General features: G+C 45.3%; 1 protein-coding gene across 1 annotated transcript; it reads right to left on the bottom strand.

Moving 5' to 3' along the window:
- Nucleotides 1–8,306: 8,306 nt before the first annotated feature.
- Nucleotides 8,307–10,441, bottom strand: ADRA2C (adrenoceptor alpha 2C). The gene is given in 2 exon segments (XM_043971285.1): nucleotides 8,307–10,322; nucleotides 10,324–10,441. Coding segments are annotated over 2 exon segments (1,518 nt in total). The 5' UTR covers nucleotides 10,360–10,441; the 3' UTR covers nucleotides 8,307–8,840.
- Between the last annotated feature and the right edge of the window lie 250 nt (nucleotides 10,442–10,691).

Below are 10,691 nucleotides of genomic sequence, written 5' to 3' on the forward strand. Positions count from 1 at the left end.
TCCTCCCAGCCTTAACATCATCCATCTTTTTGTTGTTTTGCTAACATATCTTGGAACAACTGTATTCAAGAGTCAATGAGTTACAGTGTACAGAAAGTTGGACTGAGAATTAAGAAAACCTGGATTAACATCCTGGCCCAGACACAAACTGACTAAGGGTCACTTAACTTTTCAGAACCCTACCCCCACCTAAACACACAACTCTAACACTATAAGCTGCAAATCAAGCTCTGATCTGCATGGATAGAAGGAATATTCTCTCCCTCTCTTCCTTCCTTCCTTCTTCCCTTCCCTCCCCCAGTTCTCCTCATCCTTTCTCCTCTCTTCCTTTCTCCACTCTTCCTATTCCTTCTCTCTACATGCACATGCATGCAAGTGCATACACACAGTGTGTCTATATGTTATATGTGTCTATGTAAGTATATACATATATGTATATATCAAACCTATGATTTTATTGGTATTGAGACATATATGTAAGTCCACATGTGTATATACACATAGATGTGTTCAGTTATACATATGTGCATACACACATACATGCACATGTATAATATAAGGCTCCTTTTGACTACAAATTCTCTGTTTGATTTTTAGCACTTTAAGGAATTTGTGGGCATTAGTTTATATTTCATGTTCTAAAATCTCTCCCAGGTCTAATAACCCATGTTATATTATTCCATCTATCTTAATAGTTCTTGGATGTAGCTAGAAGGCAGAGCACATAGAGCCCTGGCCTTGAAGTCAGGAGGACCTCAGTTAAGATCTCACCTCACTTATTGGCTGTGTGACCCCGGGCAAGTCACTTAACCCCAATTGTCTTAAAAACATCCAGGACCCTCTCCAGTTGTCCTGATATATATCTTGCTACTGGACCCATATGGCTCTGGAAGAGAGTGAGGTTGGTGACTTTGCACAGTCCTCCTTTACTTAAATCCAATTCACTGCAAGTCATGACATCGCCCCAATGTCATGGTCATTCTTGGGGAATGAAGGACAAACAACAAGGGTTTTAAACCTGGGGATCTGTGAACTTAAAATATAAATGTATATACTTTTATGTCTTTGTTTCAATATACCTGGTTTCTCTTGTAATGCTATGAATTCATTTTATACATTTAAAAGCATGATTCTGAGACTGGGTCCATAGGTTTCAACAGGCTGACAAAGGGGTACATGACCTTAAAAAGTCATGATGCTTGTTCTTGCTCTGCTTGTTCTAACATTCAGTGTTCTATATTCTGAGCTCTCTTCCAGCACTGATAGTCTATGTTATAAGTCCTTTTCCAGCCCTAATATGATATAATTCTCTGTCCCCTCCAACTTCCCCTTCTCTCCAACACCCAGCTTGTGATCATTGGTGCTCTCAGTCATATAAATGTAAATACATCTTCCTGTGGTATACATGGAAGATTAGTAACTTCTCTTCTGGAGAGGGAATTAAAACCAATATGGACTTGTAATTACTTTTCTTTTGGACCATGCACTAAATTTGAATATTTCCATTAGCTCTACCAATGTGACACAAAAATACAATTGAACACATAGCTTGGAAAAACCTTCCTTTCAGAACAAGCCCCAGATGAGTCTTTTGCTGCAAGACTCCACGCACCCCTAGAGAAGAAAGCATAAGGAGGTTTTCAAAAATTTGATTTTTTTCAAAAGAATTAACAGCTCAATATGTTACAAGTACATTACTTTTTAACTCCATCTCAAGGAAGGATGGAATATATGAATTATATTATAGGTTTTTCCTCCCCCCAACTGATACTGCAATAGAGTTAAAACCCAATACACACACATATATATATATATATATATATATATATACATACATGTATATATACACACATATATACACACATATTGTGTAGAGTGTATACATACACATATTGTAGAACTGTAACATATACGTAAATGCATACTGCATATGTAGATAGGCAGTTAGGTAGGTGGGTCTGTAGGCATGCAACTTGGCAGGTAAAAGAGGCAGAATGGGATAGTGAAAAGATGCTAGACTTGAAGTCAGGAGGATCTGTGTTCAATACGCACGGATACAGGGGTATCCCAAAGGTATTGGTGCCATTTTAAACTATTAAAGCTCAAAATAGTACTAAGTCTTTTGGGACACTCCTGTAGCTATCTATATGCATATATGTATGTAAATGAAGATAAATATTTTAAAACTCTATCAATAGGTGAATTGGCTAAGGTAGCTGCTAAGCAAGGGAGATTGATGATTTTCAAAATAGGAGAGACTAGGAATTTTTGACTTAGTGGAGATAGGGGATATGGTAACTGTCTTTATATATTTTATAGAATAGGTTTAAAACTGAACAAGAACTTAGTAAAAGATCAGGTCCAATCGAGTGATACAGAGGAGGAAATGGAGGAGAGGAGGATGTGTCCTTCCCTAAGTCACACATCTTTTAAGTGGCAGAACCAGGATTTAGCCCTAGGCTGTGAATTCCAAATTCAGAGCCCTTTCCATTGGATCATTCTACCTTTTTGGGTGGCCATGATGAAGACAAATGAAACACATTCTTTGGAGCCCAGAAATAGGACCAATAGGTGGGAATTTAAAGAGAGGGAGATTCTGGCTCAATTCCAGGAAGAATGTTCTCATAATTAAGAGCTGTGCAATAAGAGAAGGGATCTATCTGGTGAGGTAGTAAGCTTCCCATCATTAGAGGTCTTTAAACATGTCTGGACTGCTCCTCTCCCAGAATGCTGGAGAAGAAGTTCATGCTACAGAGAGAGGTTGGGCAAGATGACTTTCAAACTAACTTTCAATTCTGTGATTCTTCAAAATTTCCATGAAAGACTACTATTTCCATATTATGGTTTACACAAAAATGTCAAAGTGGAGTTTTAGCTTAACTTATCCAGATAATACAGCAGTTCACTGTTGGATAGCTGAGAAATAAGTATATGCTATTGATACTCCCCTTTGATAGATGAAGAAACTAAAGAATAGAGGAGCTCCTTATTCAAGGACAGAGAACTGTTCAATAACACAGTCAAGACCAGAACTGATTTCTGGACCAGGGCAATTTTCTCTTTACAAAATATTGATAATTTAGAAATTAATTTAATTTGGTAATTCATTATTTTCATATTCAGGTCAAAATTTCAAATGTGAAAATGATACAGGAATGATTTTATTATACCAACCAGTAATTCACTTCACCTATCTTTATTGTTGATGATGTTATGTATTCATGTAAAGTGTTTAGAAAAACACTTTACTTAAATTATATCATTTGGTTCTTCCAACAAGATAAATTTTGTAGGCATTGTCAACCCATTTTATAGATGAGAAAACTGAGACTTAGAAATTAATGATTTCCTCAGGGTTAAAAAGCTAATAAGAGGGAGAGCCAGCATGTGTCAGTATTTCTTTAGGCCAAAATCAGTTCCTTAATCAGGACCATCCTGGACAAAATGATGAAAAAGACAGCTTATCTTTGTTGCCCTGCCACTTCTCTCTTAGGATCCTATGCCCAGCCTCAGCCCCTCTGAATGGTGGAAAGAACTGGGCACTTGTAATCATAAGACCTGGATTTAAGCCTCATGTCTGCTATTTACTAATTTATTTCATGTGTTACCTCAGACAAGTCATTTTATCTTATAAGTCTCAAATTCTTCATTTACAAAATGATATACTGACATTCTCCATCTCACAAGTTGGTTGTAAATGAAAGTATTTGGTGAACTCTAAGTTATTTTGTAAATGTAAGCAAATTTAATATTAATATTCATGTATTTCCAAAGCAGGGGAAATGGTGAAGGTCTTCTTAGACCAATGTAATCAGTTTCTAATTGTGAATTTAAAAGTGATTTCTCATTCAGCCAGCTTCTTGAGTGGGGGGAACATTTCTTTGAGGCTAGTGGGCTTCTTGGTCTCTCCACAAGGTCTTTAGGGCTCGATATGGGAAGTTTGCACTGCAGGCACTCCAGAAATAATTATGAGGCGGCAGGAAGCAGAGTAGAAACAGCACCAGGTATGAAAGTAGCTTAAGTTTGAGGCCTGGGAACTGCTATTAATTTGCTTCATGATCTTAGAAAAGTCACAACCTCTGGGTCTTTGCTTCCTCATTGAGCAAATGATGGGGCTAGACCATGCTAGTCTCACTGGTCTCTTCTAGCTCTAAGGTTCTGTGATCTGTAAGTCTCTGTGTTCTCTTTCTCCCTGACCTCCATCATACGTTGAGCATCCTTCAATGACCAATTTAATAGAAGGGAAAGTCTCTTAAAACCACTGTAATTTCCCTTGCAAACTCCACATTATTCCCCAAAAGGAAGGAAACAAGAATTTATTAAGTGTCTACTGTTGGTCAGGCAGTGTATTAAGTGTTATCTCATTGATCCTCACAATAATCCTGAGAGGTAGGTGCCATTATTATTCCCACTTTACAAATGAGGAAACCGAGGCAGATAGAGGTTAAGTGATTTGTCCTATATCACAGAACTGCTAAATTATATTGGAATGAAGATAGATTTGAACTCAGGTCTTCTTAACTCCAAGCCCATAGCTCTATCGATTGTGCCCCCTAACTATCTTAATAACAAGAAAATAATCATTACCAGATTATATTTCTGTAACATATGGAGATTTGCAAAATGTTTTCCTCACACCAATCTTGTGGGGAAAACCCATCTAATACAATTATATTCCTCACTTTACAGAGGAGTAAATTGAAGCTTAGAAAGGTGAGTGACTTTTTTAAGATCACATATAGCAAGTGTCTGAGCCAGGATTCCAAACCAGTTTCCCTGACGAGGTAGTGTTTTTTCCCCTACCTAACTGCACAGAGCCTTTTAGCTTGTTAGTCCTGAAACTGAATTTCTCCAGTAAGACCAGAAAAAAAAATGGCTTAACTGGGAAAATCCCATGTGCAGGGTTTTAGCTCTATGTATGCTCAAGGCTTTTGTCATTGGAAATGTCATTCTGCCAGAGCCTAGAACACACTAGACTTTGTGCACAGCGTCAGGGAAGGTAAATCTTGAACCCAGGTCTTCCTAGAGACCTGAAGACTGGAGCTGGCCTTTAGGTTTTGAGTTACTTTACTTGTTCCACTCCAAACCTTGGGGGAAAGGCTTAGAACCCTAGATTTAGGAGGTAAAAGGTCATGATGCTTTGAGGTAAAAATCCCCTTGTGTTAGAGAAAGCATAAAGAAGACACACCAGTTCTCCCTCTCTCTTTTTCGGGTACCAATGAAGAGAGAGAAGAGGTTGACTATTTGGGGAGTGGAGGTTCCTTAGAATTATTGCATCAAAGGGCCCTCAAGGGAGAAGGATCAGTGATTGACCAAAGGTCCCTTCCCCAGAATGCTCCTTAATCTGTAAACCAAAAAACAAACAAACAAACAAAACAACGAAAAAGGCCCCAGAAGCCTTTCCAATAATCCTGGTAGGCAGGAGATGAGAAGGGGGCAAGGGAGAAGATTTGGGCAAACCTGACTCTCACTTACCTCAGAGACATTCAGAATAAAATAAACTTTCATTCCTCCCCCCTTCATTCTCTTTTCTGTTCTTTCTCCTCTTTATTAATTTACTCCATTTCCTCCTTATTTTTTATGGCACTTTCTTTCTCCCACTCTCCCCATTCTCTTTCCTTTGGCTAATCTCATTTTCTCTTTCTTCATTCTTTAACATCTCTCTTTTCCACTCTCTCTCCTGCCCTTCCCTTTCCTATCTTCATTGTACTTAGGCAGATGGAGAGCAGTACTTAGAGTCAGGAAACTTGAGTCTGAATCCTGCCTCAGTTACTTCCTAGAGATGTGACCCAGGGAAAGCCACTTAGCCTCAGTCAGCCTCAGTCTTATCTGTAAAATGAAGATGATAATAATATTACCTACATTAATGGGCTATGAGTTTCAAGTAGGATGATATATGAAAAAACTGTTGTAGAATTTAAAGTGCCATATTATATTCAGCTATTATGGTACCCCCTCTTCCTCATCCTCTCCTTTTCCTTATTTTTTCTCTCTTATCCTTCCGTATTCTTTTTCTAATTCTCTGGTCCCTTTCTCCTATGAGATCCGCCCTCCCAGCAGCCCTCTCTAAAACTAGAAAGGTTTGTTTTGTTTTGTTTTGTTTTGGATGAGGCAATTGGGGTTAAGTGACTTGCCTAGGGTCACACAGCTAGTAATTGTTAAGTGTCTGAGCCCGGATTTGAACTCAGGTCCTCCTGAATCCAGGGCAGGTGCTCTATCCACTGTGCCACCTAACTGCCCTAGAAAGGTTTTTGAGATGATTTAATGCAAGCCTTTCATTTACAGATGAAGAAACAGGCCCAGGGGGAAGTTAAGTAACTGGCCCATGGGTAGTAATCATCAGGGATGGAATTTGAACTCAGGTTGTCTGACTGGAGCCAAGACTCTTTGGAATATACCTTTCTCATCCTCCCAAATTCCTTCCTCATTTCTATCTCTCCCACCCCTTTATCTTCCTAATTCTTCTTCCTTTCCAATACCCCCAGAAGCATGCCTGGAGTCACCCTGGGCCTCTCTCTGGGTAAGCTGGAGTTGAGGTAGCCAGGGGGCTCAGGGTGAGGAAATCAAATTTCTCCTTATCCCAGGGCACTCCTATAAAAAGAGTCCTCCCTTTGGGAGTGACATAAACTGGCTAATTGGCAAGCATCAAAGTCCTGCCATCAACAGATGAACATCCCTAATTCTCTAGCCTAACTGGAAGCATTGAGAATTAACTAGTTGTTTCCTGGAAGAGAAGTAGGGGAAGTGGAGCTGAGGCCAAGAGAGAGCTAACCCAGAAGCCACTCTGACATGTGGAATCTATGGTTCCCATTTTGCCCAGACAGCCCTCTCAAAGCTTCCCCTAGAGCCAGAAGCAGCTGCAACCACCTTCCGTGGATGAGTGTCTTGCTCAGAGTAGATAGCAGCCACCACTCAACCCTTGGGTATAGGCTTCCTTTTTCAGCTCAATGTTGCTGCCTTTGGGGGTGAGGTAGAGTGTTGATAGAGGAAAAACAGAGAAGAAAGTGGAGAAGCAACACGGAATGTTATTCTGCCAGTCTGGGCAATGAGAAAGACAGGGAAGACAAAATGAATGAGAAGTGGCCTTAGTAAAGGTCAGGAATCGGAGTTGCTTATGGGAGGAGGACTGGGGAGAGGAAGGGCAGAAAGAGGAAAGCGAAAACGAGGAGGGAGAGGGAGTGGAGAATGAACGAGGCAGAGTTGGAGAAAAGAACAAAGCAACATACTTAAAGACGAGTTTAGTGGAGGGGGATAAAATGTATAAGGAAGGGAGGGGGAGACACTGGGAAAAGGAGGGCGGTAGAGAGAATGCATGAGAGGAAAGGTAAAGGGGAGACTGGGGGAGATGACCATTGTTGCGAGAGAAGGGGAGTTGGAGGAATTCTTAAGTAGCTGTCAGGGCGACTTCATACTTTGTTGGAGGCGGGGAATAAAACGGCCGGAATAAAAGGGGGGACCAGGTGGAAGAGAAGAGGAAGATGGAAGAGAGGAAGAAGAGGGAATGGGGAGGAAGGAAGGTAGGAATAGACAGGCAATGACAGAGCGAGAGACAGAGGGACTGAGAAACAGAGACAGAAAAAAAGGGACAGGGACAATCAGAGAGACGGGTTCAGGGCTTGCTTCAGGTAGAATCAGGGCGTTCAGGGTGGGGCGGGACAAGGCAGCTGCTGGGAGAGGCAGACGGACAGGGAAGTAAAAAGGAGATTCTTGGGGAGAGTGAGTAGGAAGCCGAAGGAACGAAAGATAGAGAGAGAGTTAGAATGGAAAGGAAGAAAAGCCTACAAGGAAGACGAGTTCCTAAAAAACTAAGTTGAGAAATGATAAAAGATTCAGGATTGGAATTTCCCTAGACCGGCTCCCCCTCCTCCCTGCCCCTCCCTGCCCTAAATAGTCACAATTCACTTTAGGTATTTTAAAATAGTGTATCTGTGTCTCAGACCATACATATATGTTAGTCATATATGTGTATCTATATTATATATAATGTATACATATACATAAAATTTCATAATTTGAAAGATCAAAGGCATATGTATTCCAAAGTCTTATGGGGGGGGGGGGCGAGGTGTTCCGTTCTCAGCCTCTCCTAATTCAGTGTGTGTGTGAGTGCGCGCGTGTGTGGCAGACTGGGGAGAGGGATAGTGTGTGAAGTTCAAAGTATATGTGGAACCTCCCCAAGGTCCTAGAACCTAATCGCACAGTAAACATTCCGTCCAGTCTCCCATCTCTCCCTTTCTGTCGACTCTAAGGACTGGTGCAACCGAAAGGTTTAGATTACAAAGGTTTATTTAGAAAATAGTTTGGTTTCTTTTTTTTTCCTCCTTTTTGGCAAACATTTTAAATACTTTCAGGTAATCAAAAGATTGTCGATGCCCTTCACGATCAAGCAGGCCCTTTTCCCTTAACCTCTCCCCTGCCTCATTTCCCCCTCCTTTTTCCAGCTATTCAAACTCTGGTCCCGAAGTCCGGCCAAACCTTACCCGAAGTGTGCGCCCTCAGCCGGGGTCCGGAGGACTTGCACCGGGCCGGCCGGCCGGCTGGCTTCTGAAGACAGCTTTCGCGCAGACCTCGAACAGAGGTTTCTCCTTTTCCTTCTTCCTTTCCTTTCCACCTTTCCCTCCTCCTCCTCCTCCTCCGCCTCTCCTCTTCAATCCTCCTTCCCTGCTCCTCCGCCCTCTCCACCCCTTTCAGGTGTCCTTCGACATCTTTCCTCACTTCTTCCCCAACTCCTGAGCTACCCCCCTTCAGCAGTCCCTCCTGCTCAGGTCCAGCCCCGCCGCCCCCTCGGGGCTCCCTCCATCCTTTTCCTCTTCCCAGCCCCACCCCGAGCCCACCGGGGGTCACTGTAAAAAGGTCTTCTTCTTCTTTTTGAACAGGATGTGCTTGAAGGACCTCCGGAAGTCTTGGTTGAAGATGGTGTAGATAACCGGGTTGAGGGAGCTATTGCAATAACCGATCCAGAAAAAGAACTTGAAGAGAGTCTCGGGCACCTGACAGGCCTCCCTGCAGATGCCGTACAGGCTGTAGGTGAAAAAGAAAGGGAACCAGCAGACAACGAACACGCCCATGACCACGGCCAGCACGAAGGTGAAGCGCTTCTCTCGGGCCTGGGTCACCTTTCGGCGGCACAGGCTGCTGCGCTTGCGGCGCCGGTGGGACGAGAAGAACTCGAGGGAGCGGTTGCTGGCCCGGGACAGGCGGCTCCCAGCAGCAGCCGCCGGGCCTCCTTTGGTGGAGGAGAAGGAGAAGGAGAAGCCGCGGCTGCCCTTGCGGGCGGCCGCCTCCTCTCGGCTGCGCCGCCTGCGCCGGTTCTCAGAGGTGCTGCTCTCCTCCAGTTCGATGTCCTCGAGCTCGGCACTCTTGCGCAGCTGGTGGTGGTGATGGTGGTGGTGATGGTGGAGATGGTGGTGGTGATGGTGGAGGTGGTAGTGCCCATTCTCCCCAGCCTGGAGCCGCAGGGAGGCGGCGGCGGCGGCGGCGGTCGAGGGCCCTGCCCCCACGGGCGGCCGGCTGAGCCCATTCTCCGTCTGGGACGAGCCCTCCGGCACCGTGCGCTTCTCCGACAGCGTCCGCGTCCGCAGCTTGGCCACCCGGTAGATGCGCACGTAGACCAGCACCATGATGATGCAGGGCGCGAAGAAGGAGCCGATGCAGGAGGAAAGAATGTACCACGTCTCGTCGTTGAGCTCGCACTGGGGGTACAGGTCGTCCTCCGGGTCCCGGTAGAGGGAGATGAGCGGAGGGAAGGAGATGACGGCCGAGATGAGCCACACCGTCACGATAATGCCTTTGATCCGGCGCGGGGTACGTTTCAGGTTGTATTCGACCGCCTGCGTCACGGACCAGTAGCGGTCCAGGCTGATGGCGCACAGGTGCACTATGGAGGAGGTGCAAAAGAGTACGTCCAGCGCCAGGTAGATGTCGCACCACACCTTGCCGAAGTACCAGTAGTTCATGAGCTCGTTGGCCAGCGAGAAGGGCATGACCAAAGTGGCCACCAGAATGTCAGCGCTGGCCAGGGACACGAGGAACAAGTTTTGGGGTGCTTTCAGGGCACGGCTGGTCAACACAGCTATCACCACCAGCACGTTGCCCACTATGGTAAAGACGATGAGAAAGCTCACCACCGCCGCCAAGCCGGCCACCTCCGCGGGCGAATACTGGCTCGGGGGCTGCCTCTTCTCGCCCCACAGGGACTCGTTGGAGGACCCCCCGAGGTCGCCGGAGTCGGTGCTATTGGTCGTCAGCTGGAGATCCATGACCCCTCTACAAGAGCAGAAGCAGAGGGATCCCCTCCTGGCCCCGAGCCCCAGAGCAGAGTCCGCTCGGGTGCTCCCTACTCGGACGCAGTGCCTTCATTGCCGACTTCTCTTGCCACTGGCAGCGAGCGGCGGCTCCCCGCAGGAGCCTCCCTCAGTCAGCGAACCGTGCCCACGGGAGACTAGGGCAACGTCGTCGCTTCTCCTTGTCCCGAGGCTCTCCCCGAGCCCGAGCAGCCAGCACCGGCTCGGCTCTGCTGAATGAACCGTGCGTCCGGGAGGGGATCAGTCCGAGTGCAGTACAGGACAGCCCTAGCTGGAAAAACCCCGGGCTGGAGCTTCCCCTCGGCTCCCAAGCCCCGCGAGCCTGCAGGGGCAAGCAAGGTTTGTAAGTGCAGCAGAGGAGGAAGAAGAGGAAGAGGCAACTGGAGG

The sequence above is a fragment of the Dromiciops gliroides genome, chromosome 6 (genome assembly GCF_019393635.1).
Source record: "Dromiciops gliroides isolate mDroGli1 chromosome 6, mDroGli1.pri, whole genome shotgun sequence".
NCBI classification, from domain to species: Eukaryota; Metazoa; Chordata; class Mammalia; order Microbiotheria; family Microbiotheriidae; genus Dromiciops; species Dromiciops gliroides.